Genomic DNA, 27,221 nt, shown 5'->3' with positions numbered 1-27,221 from the left:
AAAACGGCTACCCATCCGGACCTGTGCAAGCTTCCATGATAAGCCACATCTGGGGATTGTTTCCCCCTATCCCACCCCCCCATTCCCTCAATGGTTCATTAAAGTTTATTCAGTGAGTAGCTGAGTACTGATCAAGGAGGTCTCAAGACAATTCCTCCTCCGCAACCCCACCCCATGCTGATCACAGAGAGTAGGAGCGCTGCAATTTGCTTCAACCACCCCCTTGGATTGGGTTGGGAACAGCCAAAGCCTACTTCTGATTGCTATCCAGTGATGTCTGTGGAGGGGGCTACACATGTGTCCTCGTAGATCATTGTGTGAGGGCAGGACCTGCCATGGCTGTGTGCCCTCTGTTTCCAAATTTTGCCAACAGTCAGGGTCAAAGCTCACAAAGAAATGGCCATTTGGAAAAAAGTACCAATAGGAGCTTGGTGCCAGTTGGGCTGTACTAAGCCAAGGAGTTCATGAGAGAACAATTGGTGGAAAGAGAAAGGCAAACATTCTGTTTTTTTAAAAACCACACCTGAAAGTCTATCCAATATGCGCTTTGTGACATTCCCACTTGTGCCTCGTAATTAGAACATTGGAAAATGCATGAAAGCAGAGGATGACCTATTGGACCATGACATTCTCCATTTGGTCTCCATCCCTACTTTTCTCCTTCACCAATTTTTCTTTTATTTGGAGATAGACTTATTCGTATTATGGTAAGTTATCCATCAGCATTGTTGTTATTGCTGTTTCCGTGGGTGGATTTCTTGTTAATACCCGTTCAAAGTTGAGCTGCTCGCTTATATTACCTTGGAACTTGATAGACTAAAGAGCCTTTTGCTATAGTTGCATTTACCCTGCAAAGTGACTGTCAAAGCCTTTGGTTGATTTGATTGATGTGCATGCTGTATGGATGTGCTTCCAACAAGCATCCTCTCCTCCACACCACACAGATACACATACAAACTATGATGCAGTACATCATCTGTGCACATCTACATTTATACTATTGGTACAGATGCCAGTGCAGTATTTAGGTCACACTAAAGCTTTCAGGAATATCATCATATGGATGATGCATGGATGGGTTGTATAAAGGTTGGGCGATCTGCTCTGCCAGATTGTTCCCCAGTTGGTTCAAATTAAAATCTATCCCAATGTCTCCGAAATCCTACACGTTTCAGCATCTTATTTACAATGACTGAGCTTTAAAGTCCAACATCGGAGATTGATTTTCGGCAATAATCCCTGATTACTCAATGCTTGAGACTATGGACTAAGTGTGTAAAATCAGTGTTATGGAGGTGATAATTTACCCCATTTCTTCAATGTTAATACGTGCTGGATTCTATGGACTAGATTTGGGGACAGAATTTCCACAGAGCTTCTCCAGTACTTCACTGTGACTTTGGAGAAACAGCACAGACAGTGGGATTGATTTTCAATCATCCGTGGACGTGGGATTGGTGCGGGTGCACTTTCAATGTAGCACTCCTTGTGGCATGTCAGTGCCCCAACACCTCTGGGATGCACTGTTATTTTCGAAATGAGGGCCGGGGGAGCTGGGAACCCACTTGCCTCCAATTAACTGTCTGTTAAGCTCCTTGAGGATCTTGTTAGCAGGACGAGGAGGGGCAGAAGGAGATTTTGAAATCGCAGATTGGTCAGTCTGAACAGCCCAGGCTGGTGCTTAGCTGTTGGGTGCAACGCGGGGAGTCATCAAGTCAAGTTAATGGCGAAGAAAATCATTTGGCGAAAACAATTATTCAATCAGATCAGGTCTACCAGATTTTCACTTACTGTTTGGCTATTTTTCTGCACAGTGAGGCTGCTGGCCCTTTGATCTCCTCCCCCTTCTATTTTGCAAGGCAACAGCAAGCCCAGTCATGGCTGCCTTCTGCCCTTAAGGATTGTGCTCAGGATTCAGATTTCCCGCCTCCTGGCAGCGCTTGGCGCCACTAATTGGGTGCCGAGCTCACCTCCAACCCAATGAGGAGACCTGCATTTGCAGATAGACACGGCACAGGGTTGGGACCCTGAAGTGATCTGGGCATCAGGTTTGCAACCCCGAACTGAAAATCGAGCCCAGCATCTCCATTAAAGTTATGTTGAGTGATTTGGAGTATACCTGTGGAAATTCTACCTCATTATAAGAAAAAAACAAACCTGAGATGTACATTTAAATCTGGCCCTGCCTTTGATGTTTTCCTCATCGTAGAAAGGGACAATTTTCCCAAAGTGCACCGCCAGCACAGTCTTGCCGATCAGGGACACTCAGGAATTTAGGGGCATGATCCCCATGGTTTCACATCCTTACATTTAAATAGAATGGAACTCACTATCACAATCAGAGTTTGCTTTATCCCGTTCCATATAGATCAGGGAAATGGGGAAGGGGAAATATCAATATAATGTCAGCAGCATTCGGGAAGGTGCAGTTTTCACCGGAATGATGTAAGTATTAGGTTGATTTTAATAAGCTTGGTTGCCAAATGATTTGAGGTTGCGATTGCCCGGGAAAACTTAGTTTGTCTTCTGGATTTTCTTATTTTACTTCCCTACAGCTAAAACACATGTGAGGCAGCTTCCTCCAACAAGCAAGTCAACCAGTCGGTCCATGTACTGCCAGCGTTGGTGAGGGTCTGTTCGCAGCAATAGAAGGTTCCAAAGTCAAAATTGGAGCATTCTTCTGCCACGGAATGTTTTTATTTATAATGTGGTTAGTGGCTGCCACACTTTTGACCCCCAGCATTGGTAGCTGATCCTGTTCCTCAGCTTACCCTGGATGGCAGGTAGTCCTTCCACCTCCTATGGACTACCACTTAGTGACACATACTGCCCATTTTCTGTATGACGATATTCTTACTACTGCTATTCACAGTGACAGCTGCACATCTGTAAAATCAAGTGGGTTGTTGCTAAGTTGAATTTATGAGTATAGTTACATTTTCCATAACAAACGTACTTTCGCTGTTTATTTTGTAGTGTTCTCAGGATCTTCATCAAGCACAAAGTATGATCCCGATATCCTTAAGGCAGAAATATCAACCACAAAGGTCCGGGTAAGAATAACAGATGCTGAAGAAATTTGATTTAAACAGAGGTTTCACTGAGAAGTTGCAAGGTGGCTATTTTAAACCTTGTTATTTTAATTAGTTTGGCTGACGTTTTATAGGCCAGAGTCCAAAAATGTTTCAACGTTTAGCTTTGGCTTCTTGGCTTTCGGTAACCTGAGACATTCCATCGAATCTCCAAACACTTTTCACCTGTTTCCCAAAAGGTTTAAATATTCCCAGGAGAAAATGTTTTGGATGAGTTCCACATGTGTCATTTACCTGGCTTTTTACAGTTTTGAGTAGATTTGCGTTAACGCAGACAGAGTAGTGATTGAAGCCAGGGTATTAGCCAGTTGCTTCAGGGCTGGAATTTAACTGCCCCTGCAAGTTTTCAACTGTTGTGGGGATGGTGCGCGGTTTGGGGTTGGGGAGGGGAGTAAAATATGTTCGGTGGATAGACCACTACCTTCCTGCCCACCCCTGAGCTGACCCCCAAATACGCTAGGTGGGCAGGCACCAAAATTGGCAGCCCGCTCGTCATATGTAAATAAATAATTAAAGATCAGGTAGGCTTGTAGCAAGCCCTTTGACCAGGATAATACGCTGCCTATGCCTAGGCATAATACGTTTAGTGTGGGCAGGCAGGCGGGGAAAAGCAGGCTGCTTTTTGTGGCAAAAACGGAAATAGACAGGGAGGAAGTGGGGGGGGGGGCACCTTATTTGGGAGTTGCCCAGTGTGCATTGGGGGCATGCCCCAGGATGTCTGCACCGTGCCACACACACCACCCCCCCCCACTTCCTTTATCGTCGTCTGCCCTCCAAAACCCAGCCCCCCAACACCTTCTCCCCACTTCCATGGGTTCTGAAATCTCTCCCCTCCCTAAAAGCCCGGAACTCACCTGTTTCTGGCAGCCATCCATCTTCTGCATGCTCCCTTTTGCAGTCCCGGCAGTGTCCACTACTGAGCTCTGGCGCTGCCGGAATTGCCATAGCTGCCAGCCAATCAGAGTCCCACTCTTACCTTGTTTAGCCTGCCTTGAGCATGTTGTGGATGCGGGCTGGGAGCCTTTTCAGCATGTTGGCTACCAGCCGACTCTCCTGCCTGGAGCAGGAGTGCGGGCAATCCACCCCTCGTAAAATTCTGCCCCTAGAGTGAGATCTATGCATTTGTATGATATATTCATGCTTTAATTTGAGCTGAACCATCTATACTGACTGGAAATTACGAGGAATGATTTTATCATAAAAATATTTAACATGCTTAACTTCAGATTCCTCTCTCTGAATTAATAGAGGCGTTAACCTAGTGAAAACAAATCGCTTAACATCTTCTCAAAAAGAAAAAATGGACATACGTACTGGATTGAGTTACAAGAACAAATACAGCAATCCTGCATTTCTCAAGGGCAGTCACAATTGAAGGGAGTACAGATTAGAAATAGAACTGAAACACCATTGCCCCAGTTCTCCAAACATCGCTCCCTTCAAACATGGCTTTCCTGCTGGGAACTAGTGAATTTGCCCAGAGTATATTTTGTTCATTTACACATATGATATTACATATGATAGTTGATGCACTGAGGACAGAGTTATACATGCCGATGGGGAGAAAGTGTTTTGTTACATGCAACCCACAGGACATTTAGCAGCAGAGAGGTGGGCTGATGTTCCTTTCAGTTCCTATGAGGAAAGGTTGTTCTTGTTCATAGTAATGTTGAAGTAGTCATGAAATGGAGGTCATGTTTATGGCCTTCAGAAAGGATGCCCAGATTGCCCGATACATCCTGTTCTTTTTCTCTCCAACTAAAAGTTGTGTTTTTTTTTATCTGTTCCTCCACAGGTAAACAAGCTGAAGAGAGAACTTTCCCAGATGAAACAAGAGCTGATGTACAAAGAGCAAGGATTTGAAACCCTCCAGGAGTAAGTTCCTCATGTCATTCGTGAAGCAATTTATAAATATCGTAAAGCAGCTCCTCAATTTAGGTAAATCCTCCTCCTCTTGGTACCATGCCCTAAAAGGGCGTTGGCCACTATGGACTTCCATTGGATTGGTCTATGATTATCCTTGGCAAAGTACTGCAGAGGTTTGCTATTACCTTCTGCAGTATGGCTGACCTTAGAACTCTTCCATTCTTTGCCACCTGCCATCAGGCTTTGGAAGGAAGGATTTACAGGCTGATAATCAACCTATTTGGCCCCATTAAACACTCACCTTCCATGGCAATCAAGTCCTGAAGTGGGACTTGAACGCAGAGCATCTGACCTAGAGGGAAGCATGCTACCACTGCGCCACAAGAATTCCCTTTAGGTAAATATAAACACAAAAGGAAACTTGGAGCTGATGTACTAAATGTTCTGTGTGGCAGAGCTGTAAAGATTTTTACTGAGAATTCCCCACATGACAAGTTGCCAATCACAAGGAGGCTAAGCACATAGGGCAGTCCCTTAAGGGGAAGTATCATTTGAGGCATAGGAGAAAGTTGTCTGCCCATTCTCATCTGAAGAAGGAAGGAATCTAAAAAATGGAGAGATCTAAACTTTAGGAGATGTTGCTTCAAAATGGAGTACTAATTTTTTTTTTAAAAACTTATAATTTTTGAAAGCCAGCGTACCAAAAGCTAACTTAGAAAAAGGAATTCTGCCTTTCTTAGGCCAATGTGAAATTGGATTCAACATCGCAGTTCATAGTAAACAGGTGTCACATTTCAGCGATAGAAAGTCAGCTATCTAAATGATGATAAGAAAGACTAAAAATCTATAGCATCTGTACGCACATCACATATTGCAAATTCATACGGAATTACATTGAAATGCATTAATTGTCATTAACTAGGTAGGGCTCCTGGGGTTAGCTGTAAGTTTAGATTGCTACTCTTAGTTCAAAAAGTTAAAATGTTAACCTATGTACATTGAAACAAATATAGAATTGAGCTAAAAGCAAAGTACTGAGGATCTGAAACAAAAAACAGAAAATGCTGGAAAAACTCAGCAGGTCTACTCGCATCTGTGGAGAGAAAAACAGTTAATGTTTTGAGTCCATATGACTTCTTCAGAGCTGAAGAGAAGTAAAAATGTGATGAAATTTATACTGTTTAAGTGGGGTGGAGCAGGTGAAGCTGGATAGAAGGCCAGCGATAGGTGGGGGCAAAGGAGAGATTGACATGAATAAAAGGACAAAGGGATGTTAATGGTAGTGGTACTGGCTAAAGAAGTTGCTGATGGTAGCATTAAGGTAAGAAAACAGAATGTGATAATAGCCGGACAAGGGTAAGCACTCTGGGAAGAACAACATGAACAAGTGACAGATGGTTCTTGTGGAGATGAGGTGGGGGGAGGGGAGAGTGGTGGAAAAAAAGATTGAAAATAGAATTAAAGGTAAGGATAAAATAATGAATAACAATGAAAATAAAAATGTGAATAAAAAATAAACATTAAAAAATAAAAATTAATATTGAAAAAAAGGTAAAGAATTACGCTGTGCTCAACATATTGCCTGACACTGGAGTTCCTACTGAAAATTCATCCTGAGAACAGATATCCCGTAGGCTACTGGTGCATCTGTACATCATATGTGCATCACCGTTTCATTGGAATGCTGGTGAAGGAATGGCTAAACCTAGCCTAGTTAAAATAAGTACATTTGGCATTTGATTGATGTCATAATGTTCAAAAACAAATAGTTGCACTTAGGCTTTACTACCCTGCAGTTTATTTGGGGTCACAGGGAGTGAGGTCAGGACAATTGGCTCGATGTTAATAAAAGACTCCCATTTATGGAGAATCTTATTACGGCTCTCCAAAACATCCCAAGTCGCTCCAGATACAATGCATTACTCTGTAGAGCAGCCACTGGTGGTGTGTAAGTGAATATGATAGCTATTTTACATACAGACGGACAGTAGCAGTGAGATGAATGACCAGGTCATTTCTTTTTGATGGTGCTAGCTGAGGGAAATATGGTGGTCACAATATCAGGAGAATTTCTCTCTCCTCTTCAGGTATTACTGCATGACCTTTAACATCCATCTTAATCACCAGAACAGGCAGATGGGACCTCGCCTGGCCCACTTAACCAGCTGTTGTAAAATGAACTCCTCAAAGTCAAACCAGTTTTTGATTTTACTCTTTGAACACATTTTTAAAAAAAAAACCCTGTTCTCTGTGTTTTTTTTTGTTATACCTCTATCTCCAGACTTCCTCACATGACTGTCAGTGTCAGTGTGTGTGGCTGATCAACTGACTTAAAGTGCCCTAATGTAGGTTGGCACTGTTGTTCTGTCAGATTGTCTTCTCCCACCCAACATTCCTCCTACACGTCCAACCCAGCCAAATGAGGCACCCAAATTCTCATATCAGCCAAGATCTCAATTGAAATTTGCAATCCTACTAAAGCGACCGAATGATCTATGTTAAATAATTTTTGCTTTGCTTTATTGCTCTGGGGAAACTGGGACAAAAGAGAAATTTGGCATTCAAAATGAAGAACGGTAGTACAACTGAGACAATTATGTATGAGCTGGTTAAAGTTTATTCAGGCAGATTGTTTTTATTATATCTCTTCAACAATGGTGTATTGTTAAAAAATGGTTTGCTTGCTGGCAATTTTGATTGGAATCCAAAATATGTTTGGGTAATTGTCAACAAAATACCACAGGGAAACAATGGGCAGCTGTATGAGCCATTTACAGGTCAGGTTTTGGTTTTCGCAGTATACCTAATGCTGAAAGTTATTTCAAAACAAACCAATTTGTGCAACACAAAGGGTCCTCACATTAACATCCACTGTCTTCCTGCTCTGAATGGCACAGCTGTACTTTTAATTTTACCAAACCAGTGGAGCCTGAACCCCTCATCTCTAGGAATGCCCAGACAGTTGTAAGATATGAGTTCGGCAGTCCCACATTACCCAAAAGAGGGTCGAGCTCTTAAGTGATTTTAAAGTAGCTTATGAAGAAGCAACAGTTTAAATATAATGCATAAACTAATTAGACAGAAATAGAACATACAACCCATCACAGGCAAAAGCAGTTTACCGGTCCTGGAAGACAGAAGGATGGCTGACACAGAGTGAGTGTTGGTGTTTGTAGCTGTCAGTTGGTGGCAGCAGCTCCTTCCTGCTTCTTTACCAAAGTGTTGGGAAGTTCTTTCCCAGTCATCTTTCGTCTGATGATGTTTGTAGCCAGCAAGGATCACTTTGACAAACTCTGTCCAAAGTGATTTTTTTTCTCTCATGAACCCGTCTTAACCTTTACTCCGGTTTACGCATAGGTCATGAGATACAGCCATATCATGAATGTATGTGCTAGAGACATGCCCTTGGCAGGGATAACAGGCCTGCCCTGTGTTTTTCATCCAGCAAGCTGCTAAGCAAGCTTTCCTCATAAGATTTCTGCAATATTCAATAAATATCGTAAGATTTTATAAGGTTATTAGACAGCAATTTCTTACACAGTGCAAGCCTGTGATGAAACACCCTTCTGCTGGGCAGTTCTCCATCTGTTAGGAACATAGGAATTGCTAGCCAATAATAGGTGATAAGTGTTTGATGATAACTTTCCATATGATACAACAGTAATTGGGTTATTGACGAACTGTGGCAATGCATCTCTTATCAATTAGTCTATAAAAGACCCAGACATGAAGCAACGAAAACCTCCCATTAGTGAAGAACATTGGGTGCAATAGGTTAAAAGTCACCTGTTCCTTCTGATCATTCTACACCTACCATATATCATCTTTTAAATTACTCATGTACTGTATCCTTGGATAATACGTCTCTGAAAGATATCTAATTCTCTTTTGAGCCGCTTAATACTATCTGTTCCCACCAACTCTATGGGATTTGTTCCAAGATTTACCACTCACTCACATAATGGCCTTGATGTTAACCGTTCCCTGGCGGGTCGCAATGGGGGAGTTAAAAATGAAATGCATAGAATAAGACCCCACATGTTCCACTGCCATTTTTACGGTATTGTATATTGGGTCACACGTGTGGCTGATGGTGGGCTCAATGTGAAAGCAATCGTTACCTTTCAATGTTAGATAAATGTGAAAATGTTGGAAGTGGCAGAAAAAAATTAGTGTTATGAGGAAGTCATTGCACCACCAAAAGTATTATTATACCTCACTCTGTTTAGAAATTTCATTCCATCAACCTGCAACGTGACATCACAGACCTTCTCAGTGTGCAGCACATCAATGATCTTTATTATAGACATTCAGAGCATTTTTACTGAAGTCTGAACTGGCTGCAAAACAAACCTGAAAAGGGAATCTGCCCAACCTACATTTATTTACGATGCAGGAAACCAGGGGACCAGGCAGGTAATGAGGGAATCCCCCGAGTGCATCTCGCTTACAAACCCTTTTTTGGCCTTGGAAAACGGTGAGAGCAACGGTTCTTCTATGGAGGCCAATCAGAGCCCAGACCATGGCACTGTGGCTGGTCAGGTGCTGGGAGGAAGAAATGTGAAAGGCCAATAGTGGTAGGGAATTCATTAGTGAGAGGGGTAGACAGGCGCTTCTGCAGCCATAGACTGGACTCCAGGATGGTATGTTGCCTCCCAGGTACCAGGGTCAAGGATGTCATGGAACAGCTGCAGGGCATTCTGAAGGGGGAGGGTGAACAGCCAGAGGTTGTGGTCATGGACCATGCTGGGACCAATGATACAAGAGGAAAGACAAATGAGGTCCTGCAAGCAGACTTTCGGGAGCTAGGTAGGAAATTGAAAAGCAGGGCTTCAAAGATAGTAATCTCCGGATTACTCTCAGTGCCACGTAGTAGTGAGTATCGCAACAGAAAGGTACAACAGATGTATGTGTGGCTGGAGAGATGGTGCAGGAGGGAGGGCTTTAGATTCCTGGGGCATTGGGACCATTTCTGAGGGAGGTGCGACCTGTTCAAGTTGGACGGGTTACACCTGAACAGGGATGGGACCAAAATCCTCACCTGGAGATTTGCTAATGCAGTTGGGATGGATTTAAATGAAATTGGCAGGGGAATGGGATCATGAAAAGTAGTTCAGACGGGAGAGAAACTGAGATGGAATTAGGTGTTAAAATACTAGTGAGTCTGGAAGGCAGAGGAAACATAGGCTAGATTAGAAAGAAATGAGTTTAGCAAGGCTAAATAGAATATATTTTAATGCAAGGAGCTTGAGGAATCAGTCAGGCGAGCTGAGGGCACAGATAGGCATGTGGGAGTATGATATCATAGCTATGACCGAGATTTGGCTAAAAGAAGGGCAGGATCGACAGCTCAACGTTCCTGGTTATAGGGTATTCAGATGAGATAGAGAGGGGGATAGAAGAGCGGGGGTGGGGTTGGGGTCACAATATTGATCAAGGAATCAATTATAGCAGTGAGGAGGGGGGATATCCTGGAAAGATCATCAAATGAGGCCATAAGGGTAGAAGTAAAAAACACAAAAGGGGCAAACATGCTGTTGGGTGTGTACTATAGGCCCCCCAAACAGTCAGGGAGAGATAGAGGATCAAATATGTAATCACATTTCAGAAAAGTGTAAGAATAATAAGGCAGTAATTGTAGGGGATTTTAAGGACCCAGATATTAACTGGGATAGTTTTAGTGTGCAAGGTAGAGAGGGAGCAAAATTCTTAAGTTGTATCCAGAAGAACTTTTTTAGCCAGTATATAGAAAGCCCAACTAGGGAGGGGGCAGTTCTGAATCTAATATTCGGAAATGAGTCCGGGCAGGTGGATGACGTATCAGTAGGGGAGTACTTTGAAGATAGTGGCCATAACGCAGTTAGATTTAGGACAGTTATGGAAAAGGACAAGGTTGGGCCGGGAATAAAAATTCTAAACTGGGGAAAGGCTAATTTTACTAAGATGAGATACGATTTGGCCCAAGTGGATTGGGAGCAGCTACTTGCAGATAAAACTGTGTCAGAGCAGTGGGAGGCATTCAAGGAGGAAATAGTTACAGTACAAGGGCAAATATATTCCCGTAAAGACAAAATGGGGGTCCAAATCCGGAGAACCCTGGGTGTCAACGGACATAAAGGTTAGGATTAAGAAAGAAAGAGAAGCTTATGGCAGATACCAAGGGCTCATTACAGCAGAGTCCCTAGACGAGTATCAGAAGTGCGGGGTGGCGGGGGGGGTACTTAAAAAGGAAATTAGGAAAGCTAAGAGAGTGCATGCGAAAACATTGGTGGGTAGAATAAAGGAAAACATAAAGGGGTTTTTTTAATATATAAAGAGCAAGAGAATAACTAGGGAAAGAGTAAGGCCAATTAGGGACCATAGAGGTAATCTGTGTGTGGACCCAGAAGATGTGGGTGCAGTTGGTCTTCACAATGGAAAAGGACGGCGCTGTTATAGACATCAGGGTGGACGACTGTGAAATATTAGAGGAAATTAACATAGAGAGAGAGGAGGTTCTAATGGGATTAGCGGCCTTAAAAGTGGATAAATCCACAGGCCCAGATGAGATGTATCCCAGGCCGTTAAGGGAGGTAAGGGAAGAGATATCAGGGGCCCTGGCAGTGATTTTCAAATCTACCCTGTCCACAGGTGAGGTGCTAGAGGACTGGAGGACTGCTGATGTTGTCCCATTATTAAAAAAGGAAGAGATAGATCAGGAAATTACAGGCCAGTCAGTCTAACCTTGGTGGTGGGAAAGTTACTAGAAAGAATTCTGAGGAACAGAATATATCTGCACTTGGAGAGACACGGATTAATCAGGGATAGTCAGCATGGATTTGTTAAGGGAAGGTTCATGTTTGAGAAACTTGACTGAATTTTATGAGGAGGTAACAAGGAGTGTTGATGAGGATAATGCATTTGATGTGGTCTACATGGACTTGAGCAAGGCTTTTGATAAGGTTCCTCATGGCAGACTGGTCAAGAAAGTAAGAGCCCATGGGATCCAAGGCAAAGTGGCATGTAGGATCCAAAATTGGCTGAGAGGCAGGAAGCAGAAGGTGATGGTAGAGGGATGTTTCTGTGACTGGAAGTCTGTTTCCAGTGGGGTTCCACAGGGTTCAGTGCTGGGGCCCTTGCTGTCTGTGGTGTACATAAATGATTTGGACTTAAATATAGGGGGTGTGATCAAGAAGTTCATGGGTGACACGAAAATTGGTAAATAGTGAGGAGGATAGCCGTAAACTGCAGGAGGATATCAATGAACTGGTCAGGTGGGCAGAGCAGTGGCAAATGGAATTCAACCTGGAAAAGTGTGAGGCAATGCACTTGGGGAGGGCTAACAAGGCAAGGGATTACACTATAAATGGTAGGACCCTGGAAAGTGCTGAAGATCAGAGGGACCTTGGTGTGCATATCCACAGATCCCTGAAGGTAGTAGGACAGGTAGATAAGGCGGTTAAGAAGGCATATGGGATACTTGCCTTTATTAGCCAAGGCATAGAACACAAGAGTAGGGAGGTTATGCTGGAACTGTATCAAACACTGGTTAGGCCAGAACTGGAGTACTGTGTGCAGTTCTGGTCACCACATTATAGGAAGGATGTGATTGCAGAGGGTACCAGGATGCTGCCTGGGTTAGAGGGTCTGAGCTATGAAGAAAGATTGGATAGGTTGGGATTGTTTTCCTCAGAGCAGCGAAGGTTGAGAGGGCACCTGATAAAGGTGTATAAGATTATGAGGGACTTGAAAGGGTGGAATAGGAAGGCACTTCCTCCATTAGTAGAAGGGTCAATAACCAGGGGGTACAGATTTAAGGTAAGAAGTAGAAGGTTAAGAGGGGAGTTGAGGAGAAATTTTTTCACTTAGAGGACAGTGGGAGCCTGGAATTCACTGCCTGAAAGGGTGGTTGAATCAAACTCTCGTAATATTTAAGAAATATTTAGATATTCACTCGTGTTGCAATAGCCTCCAGGGCTATGGGCCAAGTGCTGAAAAATGGGATTAGTGTAACCAGAACTTTGTTGACCAGCATGGACATGATGGGCTGAATGGCCTCCTGTGCTGTAAACATCTGAGTCTATGAGTCTAACTCTTCAACTCAAGTTTAGGAGCCTGAAGTTGAATTGTTCTGGATGCTACTTCAGCAGGAAAAAGAAAGACTTGCATTTATCTGTGCCTCATTATGTGCCTGAGACATCTCAAATTGCTTCACAGACAGTGAAGTACTTCTAAGCTCAGTGACTGTTATGAGGTGGGCTTGATAGGTCATGTGAGAACCGCACAACAGGAAACATTGGCTTTGCAAGGGGTGTAGCACAGATTCATTAGATTTACACTCGGGCTAAAAAGTGTTAGATTATGAGGATAGATTGAATAGAATAGGTTTGTATTTCCTAAATATGGAAGATTAAGAGGTGATATAATTAAGATGTTTAAAGATCATTAAAGGGTTTGATAAGGCTGTAAAGAAACAATTTATCGGATGGAGGTGTCCATGGCAAGGGGGAATATTCTTAATATTAGAACTGGACCATTCAGTGTTGATGTCAGGAAGCTCTTCACACAAAAGATAGTGAAAATCTGGATATCTCTCCCCATAAAAAGCTGTTGAGGCTGAGGGTCAATTTGAAAATCTCAAACTATGATTGATAGCTTTTGATTAGGCAAGGGTATTAAGGGATATGGGACCGAGGTGGGTAAACGGAGCTAAGAAACAGATCAGCTATGAACTAAATGAAACAAATCAGCCATGATCTAATCTAATTAAGCAGGCTCGAGGGAATGTGTAGCTTACTCTTGTTCCTATGTTCCTAAAGCTTGGTGAGTGTAAATCACTGAGGTTATAAGAAATGAAAAGTTTGTAGATCTCTCTACGATTTGTTCGATTTTTCTGCAAACTTTCAGAAAGCAGGAGTTAATAAAATGGCGGGGTGTCCATCAGCAAATACTGCAACATACATTGGTGACCTCAGAAAGGGTTTTTACATTAAATATGCTCATTAGTTAGACCTTTGCAGCAATTAAGAAATACTGATCGCAGCACTAATATTTGGCCATAGTGAAATATTATTTACTCCTACTTAAGCCCATTTTTTCAAATCTGGTGTGTTTGAACCTCATTTTATAATTACACCATCAGCAGTGTTAACAGAATCTCAGCAAAATGTTTAATAATTGCTTCAAAAAGCAACAAGTATTTTCTGAATGAAATCTCAAAAGCACATTAATCCTGGATGATTCTTGGTGAAGATTTCCCTTGTATTGAAGTGAAACTCTGTTAATGTATTTTCTCTTATTATGGGTTTGTTGAATTTTGAAAATTGTCAGCAAGTGATCACCCATATCTTTTGTATGAACACCTTTTTATGCATATTCATTCACAATGTCCCCTTAAACAAAGAAAATTTGTTGTGATGTTTATTAGGATTTAATTTTCACTCTGTGACCTGTTGGGCTCTGATTAATGCATTCACACCAGATGGATTAACTGATCCCACACTTCCAGTGGGGAACCATGTTTGAAGGGAGAATAGCTTGGAGATAGGGCTACAGGAACATGGATTCACCACCCTATGGTCCCTCTTAGTGTAGTTCCAACAGAACCATAGAAATCATTTAATTTATTCATAAGTTCCTGCTGTTCTCAAATTAATGGTTTAATGACTGCACCAAAATAGTATAGACAGGAATGTTGCATGAATGCATTACTCATTGAGCTTAAACTGGTGCACAGGGGCCAGTAAACTTTTAATCACTCACTTTGTCGATCTACTTTTCTGAACTTCAATCAGTCTCTTTCTTTATCCTGTTGTAGAATTGATCGGAAGATGTCTGGAGGACAGAGCAGTTATGAACTGAAAGAGGCCAAAGCCATCTTAAGTGAGCTGAAAACCATCAAGAAGGCCATTAGTACAGGCGAAAAAGAGAAACAGGATCTCATGCAGGTACCAGAGAGGGTTTTAACTAGACTTGTGGATTGAAATTTATGTCCAGTGATCCGCACATTTACTAGAAGCTGATTATCGTCTTTAACTTCAGCATATTGATTTCATCGCATATACATTGACAGTTATCTATTGCTCCTTTTGTCTGGCCAAAATAATCTACTACTTCAAGATTATCCTTGAGAACAGAAAGAATGTCAAACGCAATTTTTCTTCTACAGAATGTCTCCCTAGACCTCCATATATATAATGCCATATGTTCCAGAGCTTTTGAGCCTTTTTTACTATTGCTGGAAAGAAGGCCTCAAGGATATAAAGCCCATTTAGACAGAAAGAGGAAAATCCTAACAGTTCCTCCAAATCTTTAGGTTGCTTCTGAGAACCTTTGGGCTGTGTGGAGACTTCTTAAACATTTGCAATGGGTTTCCAGAAGTGATTTTCCAACAATTATGGCATAAGGAAAGTGAAGGAGACAAGGGAAAAAGACTCCTTTATCTTCAATGTCATCAGTACTCATGCTGGGCCTACTCTAGATGGAGACTCAGTAACTCCAGGAAATCCATTGGGGACAGAGATCTGACAGGATGAGCCACCAGCTTCATCTGTTTTATAATGGTGTTATGATCCCAATAGAGATCAGTAACTTTTAAAAAATGATGAATTAACAGATTGCTAATGCACTAAGCTAAAGAATATTTACTTCCACATGACTTAACTAACACAATCCAGATACATCTGACAACCCTATTCGCTGTGCACCGTACTTCTGGCAGATGTGTAGCATCACAAGAACAAAGTTACTCCCAGCTCTCCAGCAGACTCTCTGCACCGTGTCGCGCTAGGCCATAACTTCCAGTGAATTTTAAAATTCATTTCACTCAGCCTGAGTATTCCAAATACAACTTTTGCCAGCATGGCCCATCTTGAATCTCTAAAACTCCTGTCAGTTCTGTCCCCTCCCTTTTGGACAGAAAACCAACTTTCTCAAGCATCCTTCTTGTTTGATAACACAAACAGTGCTTCCTTGCTCTTCACAGCAGTAGCTACTTTGCTTCTCATACACAGCAGTAGTTGCTTTGCCTCTGTCTCTCACTCTTTCTCTCTCTGTGTGTCTCACAAAGCAGCTGTCCTTTTACTCTAAGGGCGGGATTTTCTGTACCCGCGCGTTGCCAGGATCTTCCGGTCCCGCTGCAAGTCAATGAACTTCTGGCTGGGGCGCTGCTTTACCTGTGGTGGGTCCTGCCCACGAAGGGATCGGAAAATCCTAGCCTAAGTTTATGTGAGAGGTGTGGAAACTGTCACTTGATATTTCAATAGGTTTCTGTTTGAGATTCTTTCTCCATGGCAACCAGATTACATGGGCCTGTATCCAAGCAAAGTGTTTAGCCTGACCTCACCTTCCCTCTTTCCAGAACACTTGGATTCTCTTTAAGTTAAAGGATACATTTTAAAACATAATCATGTTGTAAAGTTCAGCGTTCCTAACAGTGATCTGCTGAGATCTTTCATAAAACGTTCTTTTTGTGAATGGCTTCAGTATTTTTTTTTCCTTCTTTGATTCCCAGAGTCTTGCCAAACTGAAGGATCGATTCCATTCTAACCAGAGTGTAGGAACCTTCGAGCCAGATTTGCACTCCAATCCAGCCAATTCCCGACTCTCCATCTCCAGGCAGTGCCTAGACGCTGGCTCACAAACAGATATCACTGGTGATGTGAGTACTTATTTCTCTAGTGAATTTCACAGCATCTTTTTTTTTGAGTCCTCTCCTTAAAAAGCAAGGGCATTTTTGAAAAGCAGCAGCCATCTTTATGAGCTGGTGGCCTCACACCTTCTTTATTTGTTCTTGTGCAAGTATTTAAACATGTAGCTTACTGCTGGGTGGGAGAAAGGCATCAGAGAAAGAAATATTCAGATTAATGCTTTACCAGGTATTGTGTTGTCTGATGTCAACATGGTTGCCACATTCCCTTCTGGCAATCAAGGCAGAATAGAACCATCCAAGCAAGGGAAGCTGTAAAGAGCAGGGCCCTGGTGTAAGACAATAGGTTAGAAAAACTCAGACTTGTATAGTAGATAAATGAAGGAATCCTCATTGTACTATGTGGAATAGGTTAAGCCTGAATATGATTTTATTTAAGTCACAGCTGCAAGACAAAGGGATATAGTCAGGACTGAAATAAAAACAGAAAATGCTGGAAGTTCTCAGCCTGCCTGGCAATGTCTGTGGTGAGAGAATCAGAGTTAACAGGCTTGACTTTCAGTCACCCGCAGGGGTGAGATCTGATCCAGTCATGTTTTGAAAAAAGCTCTCCTGGATGCCGGGTCAGTGTCCCAACACCTCCAGGATGCAGTGCTATTTTCAAAGTGAAGGCGAGGACGGGGGTTGACGGGAACCCACTCACTTCCAGTTAGCTGCTCATTAAGCTCCTTGGGGAGCTCATTAATGGGCTGGGGAGAGCTAAAATCACATTCAATGTAGGGAACCATTAAGTCTTGTTCACGCTGAAGAAAATTTTTTGGCAAGAAGGGTTATTCTGTCAGAATGGGTTGACTACCTTTTCTTTAGCCATTTGGCCTCTTGTTTGCGCTGTGAGGCTGATCTGCACTGTGATCTCCTGCCTCCTCTATTTTGCAAGACAGCGGCAAGCCCAGTCTTGGCTGCCCTCTGCCTTTGAAGATTGTACTCAGGAGTCAGCTCCTGCCCCCTGGCAGTATTTGGCATCACTAATTGAGTACCGAGCTTGCCTCCGGCCCAGATAGGCGGACTGTATTTAAATAAACCATTGTGTCAGTGGCATGGAGTAAGGACCCAGAAACAATCCAGTGCCTGACATTGGTCCTGACTATTACAAAAGCAAAATACCATGGATGCTGATGAAAGGTCATCAAACTGAAACCTTGGGCTTGATTTTCAATGCGGGTTAGGAAGAAATTTTATTTTTATATATTCATTTATGGGATGTGGGCATCACTGGGTAGGCCAGCATTTATTGCCCATTTCTAATTGCACTTGAGAACGTGGTGGTGAGCTGCCTTCCTGAGCCACTGCAGTCCATGTGGTGTAGGTACACCCACTATGCTGTTAGGAAGGGAGTTCCAGGATTTTGACCAGTGACAGTGAAGGAATGGCAATATACTTTCCAGTCAGGAAGGTGAGTAGCTTGGAGGGGATCTTACAGGCAGCAGATGCATGGGAACACCACCGCCTGGAAGTTCCTCTCCAAGTCACTCACCACCCTTACTTGGAAATATATCACTGTTCCTTCATTGTCGCTGGGTCAGAATCCTGGAACTCCCTCCCTAACAGCACAGTGGGTGTACCTACACCACAGGGACTGCAGTGGTTTCAGAAGGCAGCTCACCACCACCTTCTCAAGAGCAATTAGGGATGGGCAATAAGTGTTGGCCCAGCCAGCGCAGCCCACATCCCGTAAATGAGTGTAAAAAAAAATTTCTTCCCCACCCGCATTGAAAATCAAGCCCAAGGTTTCAGGCTGATGACCTTTCATCAGCACCCATGGTATTTTGCTTTTGTAATAGTCAGGACCAATGTCAGGGACTGTCTCACAAAATGTGTGATCAATGTCTGGAATGATCTTCCAGCTAAGGGAATGAAGGAAAAGGCCCCAGAATCATTCAAGAGGCAGTTGGACATTGTAATCATAATATTTGCACGGAAGGATGAGTTAGATAGACTACATGACTTTCCTCACCTCGCACCATTCATTGAATGCACTTTCTGTAAAATGAAGGCACATTCATTAAATGAATGAATGTTTTGCTCGTATACTTGAGACATCAGTTGAGTTTAATGATTATATGTATAGCTTTATTCTAATTCTTGGAATATAGGCAACATTGGCATTGAAGTATTTATCCTGAGGACTATAAATGTCAGCCACATAATGTAAGATTGGAGTCACATGTAGAAGGGCAGGTTCCACAATTAGTGAATTAGTTTAACCTCAATCTAACAGTTTTCATTGTTGTTGTTTTCTGATGCCAGCTGCAAGTTTTCAGATTTCTCGAATTCAATTTCATAGTCTGCTAGGAATTGAATGGCTGGGTTGTTAGTTCAGAACCATAGTCACTGAGATACCATACTCCTAAACTTATCAGATTATCAAATACTTTGCCTACAGAAATGTTGACTTGGTGCATTGTATTTTTTTATCAACATGTATACATTCTGCGAGTCAGTCTTGAATTGTTTCCCAGTTCTGTCATTCAAGTTCCTAATGTGCTAATTCACATTGCTTTCTTCTGAAAGTTTATTACTTTCTTTTATGTTGCAGTTGCACTAGGTTATGAAAACAGTTTTTCTTGAGTATATTAAGCTATTATTCAAACAAACTCATTTGATACCTGTAACTTACTTTCAGTTGCATCAGTGTTTACACGATATCTGGCAAGATTTGTTCACGCTCCTTTAATTTCTCAATTTACTTTGTCTGATGTCTTGTTCTGGATATCTATCCTGTCTACCCTGATAGTTGATCCTGCTTCACTCGCTCAGCATTAGTAGCATAGGAGCTATGCCTTCATTTGGCTTACTGTGACTGAATCATAGAATGTTACAGCACAGAAACAGACCGTTCAGCCCAGCAAGTCCATACTGGTGTCCATGAGCCACTTCATCTAATCTCATTCTCCCGCTCACTTCTCACACTCTTTAATATTTCTCTTTTTCAAACAATTACCTAATTCCCTGTTAAAACGCTTTACAGACTCGACTCAGTCAGCAGTTTCTGGCAGGGAATTTCACATTCTAACTACCATCTGTGTGAAGAATTATTTTCTAACCTTCTCGTTAATTATTTTTTGTGATAATCTTAAATTCATTACTGCCTTGCTAACCAGTAAAAATGTCCATAGCTATCTTACCACAACCCTTTACAATCTTGAAGCCTTCTATTACTTATGCCGTTTACCTTTTATATTTGTCTATCCCTATAACTTCCACCAAACCTGCACCCCTCTGAGATTTCTGCACTCCTCCAATTCTGGCCTCTTGCCTTTCCCCGATTTTCATCGGTCAACCATTAGTGGCCATGCCTTCAGCTGCCAACGCCCTAAACCCCGGAATTCCCTCCGTAACTCTTTCCCTGTTCTCAACCTCACCCTTGTTCCAGTTGCTGCTTCAAACCTACCACTTAAACCATATTTAGTCACTTGCCCTAATTCCTCTCCACTTGCCTAGGAGTCAAATTCTGTCTGATAACATGGCTGTGAAGCACCTTAGCGTATTTTTACTGAGTCAAAGCACAAGTTGTTGTTGGAAAAGTCTCAAAATGTCTCCCTATAGTTGTAACCGCACAATGCTCATGAGTTGCAGGTATTGATCTGTGAATCTCTCCTTGTGTCATTTGAGTTCTCCCTCCATTTCTTACATGAACCATACAAAGCTGGATGTACATTGTCTGAGCTAATTAAGTTCAGCAAGTTGAACAACTACCTTTGATGGGGACCTGGTCTGGGGGGAGGGGGTGGATGGGAAGGCAGTGGCCTAGCCACCCGCCATATTTTATGTGCCTTCCCCCCTTCCCTGCCAAAAACATGCCAGGCAAGGGGGTGGGGAGGGGGGGCATAAAATCCAGCCCTAGACCTAATCATTACCTTTATTTTAATGAAAGGAGACCCCGTTTCTCTCACCTTTCCTCACAGCTAAAGACTCTTGTGGTGGGATTGCCTCTCCATGGCATTAACATCTTCCCCAAGCCTTGTCCTAACTTGACACAATTCCAACTGTAGCCTAACCAATGATTTGCATGAGTTCAGCATTACCCGCTTTTCGCTGATGCTTGCTGATTGGCCATTCAGTTGATTTTAGCACACCCTTGTCATACCTAATCTTCCAGAAAGGGTGTTGTTTAAAAAAAGGTAATGTGCTTTGAGTCAGCAGCACACAAGAGGCCATTCGACCCATCGAGGCAAATCTGGGGACTCTCTGTAGAGCAATAGAGTCAGCTCTGACTCCCTGTAGAGCAATCGAGTCAGCCCTTGCCCTTTTAAGAGGCATTTCACTTCAGTGTGTAAATATACAAGCAAATTTGTGTTTGTGCCCTGATTGAGTTGTTGAATTAACAATTCAGCAGCCTGTGGAATGCGGATTTACCTAGATGAAAATCTTTTTATCTAGAGTTTATAAAAAGCCTGAGCCAAGCAGTAGATTTCTTGGAGAGTTGGTAACATGTTTATTAGGACTTGACTGTATTACGGTGATTAGTGGAGTAGAAGAGGACTGTTCTCAGCTAATATTAACAGTCTCGTGGTTTCTTGTTGTTCGAGGTTTGCCAACAGTTACAGAGCTGTGCTCTTTTGTTTTAGCATTACTATTGCATGTAGTGTTGTCCTTAACATTCATGAGAACAGATCAGTTGTAATCAGTTTATTTCATTAAGGCCAACTTAAAAGAAATGTAAGGCAAAGAGGTAATGCCAAGCCCATGCAACTCGTTGGTTAGGCTGCAGCTGGAATTGTGTCAAGTTAGGACGTGACTTGGGAAAGATGTTAAGGCCATGGAGAGAGGGAAAGGATTCAGAAGCAATTCACCAGGCAACCCCCAGGATGAGAGTCTTTACTTATGAGGAAAATCAAGAGAAATTGGGTCTCTTTTCATTAGAATAAAAGTTATGAACAGATCCAGGGCTGGATTTTACGATCACCTCCTCCCCCCAACCGTCACTTGGCAGGCGGACATGTAACATATGACCCATTCCCCATAAAGCAGTAGGCTGTCAGTTTTTTAAAAATAGTTAATGGGCAATTGAGCTTTTTTACAAGCCAATTGACCTGAGTATTATGCTGCCCACACTATAATACATTTGGCATGGGCAGGCAGGAGTGAGAAGGCCAATTTTTTTAACCTACTGGTTAAAAGGTGTGAAGGAAGTTGGGTATGTCCTTCAGGGGGAACTAAGATGTAATTTCCTACCTGGCCAGGAAAACCCGCCCCCACCCCCCTTACTCCCCTCCTTATGCTTACTGATCACTCCCCATCAAGAACTCCAGACTTACCTTGGTCCATTGGTCATGTCCTTTTCACCCTGGGGCCTACATACAGTCCTAGCAGTATCCACTACTCAGTTCTGGCACTGCTGGGACTGTTAGAGCTGCCGACTAATCAGATTGCTGGTAGCTCGCGAGGGTGGGACTTCTGCTTACTGAGCAGTGGAAGTCCCAGTCTCACCTCTTGGGGCCATCCAGAGTGCCTTGTGTCTGTGGGGCAGCCTTGTTTAAGGTCAGTTAGTTCAGGACTGACGTTTCTTCTGGGGTGGGGATGGGTGGGGGGCATGCAATACCTTGTAAAATTGAGCCCCTAGCGTATATCTGTTCAAAATGGTGAGAGGTTTTGATGACATAAATTGGAAAAAAACAATTTCTACTGGTCTGTGAATCTTTAACTAGAAGGCATAAATTTACGGTCACCAAAGAATTTTAAGGTTAGGACAGAGTTTTTTTACACTTTTATGGAACATGAAATGACACTCCCGAATTGGTGGCTCAAGCAGAATCCATGGTCATTTTAAAATGGATATGGGTAAGTATTTGAAAAACAACAACATTTATTTATATCGTGCTTCTAACAAATAAAATGTCCTAAGATGCTTCACAGGAACATTATATACCATAGTTAGACGGTAAGCCACATAACTCAGAGGCTAAAAGCTCGGTCAGAGAGGAAGGTTTTAAGGAGAATCTTAGAGGTGGAAAGTGAGGCAGAGGTTTGGAAAGAGTTAGGGAAGGAATTTAGACGCTTAGGACTTAGGCAGCTGAAGACACAACCACCCGTGGTGGAGCGATTAAAGTAGTAAATGCTCTGGAGGCTGGAATTGGATGAGCTTGCTGGAGGAGATTACAGAGATAGGGAAGTGCGAAGCCATGGAGGAATTTGAAAAGGAGGATGCGAATTTAAAATTGAAGCATTGTTTGACTGGGAGTCAATATAGGTCAGCTAGCACAGGGAAGATGGTTGAATGCAACTAGGTGTAAGGGTTGGCAGAGTTTTGGATAAGCTCAAGTTTATGGAGGGTAGAATGTGAGAGGCCAGCCAGAGAATGCATTGGAATAGTCAAGTCCAGAAGTAACAAAGACATGAATGAGGGTTTCGGTAGTAGATGAGCTGAGGCGTGAATAAAGTCGAGCAGTGGTCTTAGTGATGATACAGATATGTGGCTGGAAGATTATCTCAACTTCAAATATGACATCAAGATTGCGAACAACCTAGTTTAGCTTTAGACGGTTGCCAGGGAGAGGGATGGAGTCAGTAACTAGGGAACAGTGTTTAGAACAGGAGTCAAAGGGAATGGCTTCAGTTCCCCACTATCTAATTGGAGGCAATTTCTGCTCAACCAGGATTGGATGTCAGAGAATGGCGGGGGAATGGGCCTAAGTGGATGGGTCTTTCAAAAGCCAGCACAATCTCAGTGAGCTGAATGGCCCCCTTCTGTGCTGTAAAATTCAGTGATTCTACAATGATTCAATTGGAAATGCATTCTGGGAACTGAGCCACATGAGTCAGGAAAGCTTGAGATTTATCTGTGCTGAGTTAGTTCATCTCAGGCATCTGGGGATGCTGGATCTGGCCTCAATACCCTAAGGCTGGGGGAGGGAATAATCAGCCAGTCATCCTGCTCCTGATACCTTTTCTGTGATCCCTCCTGGAAAACGTGGCAGAGTCAGTACATTGCAAGAGAACAGAATCAGGCTGGGCTGCAATGCCTCGCAGTCGAAGAGCCTGCCAACTCTGTGTCCAGGTTTGTACATGAAAGATAGCCACTCGAGGGCTGCTGCCCTCTCTGGAATCCTATTCTGGCATAAGCCATATGAGAACTTTTGTTTTGCATATATCTTTTGTGACAGGCACACTCTGCTAACAATCCAATCCATTTGGCACGGTACATGTTTGCCGTAGATAGTAGCTAATTTTCCCTCACTTGTTATCCGATTATGTATGAAATTAACTTCTTCAGAAAGCATTTCTGAGCAACTTGCTCCCTCAAGTCATGTTAGTGCCCTCACGACAATTAGAACTTGCTATCTGACCACTGGAGTATTTGCTGATGGCATTTTAAACATATGATGATAAATCCGAGTCATGTGCAGGTCAAGCTTCAAAGTAAACAGCTTATGGAATAGATTTGAGGCATGATCTGATGTTTTGTTCAGTGGAATGCTAATTAAGTAGAATTTTTAATCGTTTTAAGGCCAGTCATTGCAAAGACTCACAGTTCATGTGATGTTTACCAGCTTCAGATCAGATTGACCCCAGTTGCCTTTATCACCTTTTCTCTTGCATCTATTTAGCTAAATGAAAAGAGACACTGAGGGGTGGAAGTGTAATGATGTTGCAAGCCACCACTTATTCAAAAACACTGGGAGTTTTGTGATGTGGTTTTAGAATATTAACTGGTTAGAAATAATTGTGAACTAGTTGCTCTAGTGACTTGTTGTCATTGTGCCTTTGATCTATGCTGTCCAGTGAGTTAAAAAGACATTGGCTGGGATTCTTTGGCCCCGTCGTGGGTGGGACCCACCACGGGTGAGGCGGTGCCCCAGACAGAAATCCATTGACTTGAGGGGAGACCGGACAATCCCGGTGTCCGGCGGGTGCGGAAAATCCCGCCCATTGGCAACCCGTGTATTCACATTTGCTAATGAGACTTCCTCATCTGCTAACAAAACCAGCAGTGTGAAAATGGGGATTCAATAGCGAAAGGAGTCTGTGGAGTGGGATCGAAGGACTAAATGGCTTACTCCTACTGGAAGAAATTAGCCACCCAACACTCGCATGGTTTGGCATTAAACCTTCAAACTAATCATATGCCTGGATTGCTGTGGCTTCAAGCTGATTCAGGAGGCCTTTAAAAACGGTAGGTGGGGCCCAAAGTCGGGACTACTGTTGCCATTCCTGTTTCCAGTAATTTTTCCCAGCGCAGGGTAAGGGTGTGGGTACTAAGCCTGCATGTCGCATTCCCACCCTTGTTGGCTCTATTGCACAGGTGGGCATTTCAACCCACCCCCAATTCTGATGGAGACACACCCCCTTTCTTAGGAGACATGGTTCACAGCACCTCAGAGGAGTCATGAACCACGGGGGAACCCAGGTCCTGAGTTGGGTACCAAAAAAACAGCCATTCAACATTACTTTTAAAACTTGTAACTTCTCATAAAGCTGTCAGTCAACCATAGTCATTCATAGTATCAATAACAAAAAGATTGAATCCGCTTCCCACCTCTTAATCTTATGTAAATAATTACACAAGCATTAAAAAAAACTCTTCAAAGAAAGATAATGTTATGACAAGGTAATAAAGATATTAATCAAATGAAGCTAGCACTCCCCAAAATCAGTGTCAATATTGCCTGCATGGCTAAGTCCATTAGCCATCCATGAAGCTCAGCCAAGCATTCATAATCAGGTCATCTGGAAAAAAAAACAGATGCCTGGCCATCTGTTCATATGCACATAAGAACAAACATACAAATTAGGAGCAGGACTAGGTCGCTCATCCCCTCGAGCCTGCACTGCTATTCAAGAAGATCATGGCTGATCTGATTGTAACCTCCTGCCTAACCCTGATAACCTTTCACCCCCTTGCTTATCAAGAATCTATCTAACTCTGCCTTAAAAATATTCAAAGGCTCTGCTTCCACTGCCTCTTGAGAAAGGGCATTCCAAAGACTCACTAACCTCTGAGGGAAAAAAGTCCTCCTCATCTCTGTCTTAAATGGGTGACCCCTTATTTTTAAACACTGACCCCTAGTTCTAGATTTTCCCACAAGAGGAAACGTCTGCTCCATATCCACCCTGTCAAGACCCCTCAGGTTCTTAATGATTTAAATAGTCACCTCTTACTTTTCTAAAATCCAGTGGATACAAGCCTAGCCTGTCCAACCTTTCCTCATAAGCCAACCAACCCATTGCAGGTATTAGTTTAATAAACCTTCTCTGCACTGCTTCTAATGCATTTACATCCTTCCTTAAATAAGGAGACCAATAGGTACACAGTATTCCAGATATGGCCCCACCAGTGTCCTGTACAACTGAAGCATAACCTCCCTGCTCTTGTATTCAATTCTCCTTGCACTAAAGGATAACATTCTATTAGGTTATCTAATTTCTTGCTGTACGTGCATATTAGTCTTTTGTGATTCATGCACTAGGGCACATTGTAGCCTCCTTGTGCCCTCTTCGCAACTTAATTTCCTACCTATCTTTGTATTTTCAGCAAATTTAGCAAACATACAATTGATCCCTTCATCCAAGTAATTTATATAAATTGTAAAATGTTGAGGCCTTGGTACTGATCCCTATGGCACACCACTCATTACATCCTGCCAACCAGAAAAACACCCATTTATGCATTCTCTGTTTCCTGTTAGCTAGCCAATCTTTTATCCATGCCAAAATCTTACCCACTACACCATGAGCATTTATTTTCTGCAATAACCTTCGACATGGCACCTTATCAAATGCTTTCCGGAAATCTAAGTACAGTAAATCCACCAGTTCCCTGTTATCCACAGCATATGTAACTCCTTCAAAGAACTTCAACAAATTGGTTAAGCATGATGTCTCTTTCAGGCTGCTTCTGTTGATATAGTTGCCAGATGGCTTCATTAAGAATGCTTGGCTGAGCTCCAAAAATGGCCAATGGACTGAGCCCTGTAGGCAATTTTGACATAACTTGCAGAAGAGTCCTAACTTTGTTTGATTGACATCTTTATTACCTTGTAATAACCTGGGCCAAAATTTTACTTTCAGCATGCGGGTGCACGCCTGACATGTCCAAACGTAACATAACACGTGATGACGTTGGGTGTGCATTCCGACATCATCGTGCACTCGTGTGACATTTCATTCAGCGGGCATGCACCGGAGTCGGCTGTGCGCCTGCCGATAATTGAAAGGCCTATTAAGGCCATTAATGAGCTAATTAGCTTGTAGTTTACGCTGCCCATCCAACCTAACGGTTGACGAGCAGGCGAAAAGGCCAAGTAGCCTTTAAATTTTTTAGGAAACCTCATCCACAAGCAGGATGAAGATTCCTAAAGCTAATACAAATTAAATAAAATCTTTACTTTGAAAATAAAAACATGTCCCATCTCATGTGACACAGTCACATGAGGGGACTTGTTTCATTAAATTCTTAATGCCTTCATTTATTTTTTTAAAAGCACTTCAATCTCCCTGAGGCAGCTCCATGTCTCAGGGAGATTGAAGCGCTCTTCCGCAAGCATGCATGAACTACGTACCAGGCCTGCTCTCCCTCCTTACCCCTGCCTGCACAGGAAGCTGCCACTCGCAATCCACGCAGGGCGGGCCTGAATTGG

General features: G+C 42.7%; 1 protein-coding gene across 2 annotated transcripts in view; it reads left to right on the top strand.

Moving 5' to 3' along the window:
- The window catches only part of LOC121277404 (protein WWC2-like), a 251,113-nt gene that overhangs the window by 155,261 nt on the left and 68,631 nt on the right, over window positions 1-27,221 (top strand). For both annotated transcript variants that reach the window (XM_041186832.1, XM_041186831.1), the window contains exons 4-7: window positions 2,977-3,053; window positions 4,888-4,967; window positions 14,755-14,884; window positions 16,450-16,596. In XM_041186832.1, coding sequence (XP_041042766.1) covers window positions 2,977-3,053; window positions 4,888-4,967; window positions 14,755-14,884; window positions 16,450-16,596 — 434 coding nt within the window. The remainder of the gene's footprint in view (window positions 1-2,976; window positions 3,054-4,887; window positions 4,968-14,754; window positions 14,885-16,449; window positions 16,597-27,221) is intronic.

The sequence above is a fragment of the Carcharodon carcharias genome, chromosome 4 (genome assembly GCF_017639515.1).
Source record: "Carcharodon carcharias isolate sCarCar2 chromosome 4, sCarCar2.pri, whole genome shotgun sequence".
NCBI lineage: Eukaryota > Metazoa > Chordata > Chondrichthyes > Lamniformes > Lamnidae > Carcharodon > Carcharodon carcharias.
This window is presented reverse-complemented; position numbering and strand designations above follow the sequence as displayed.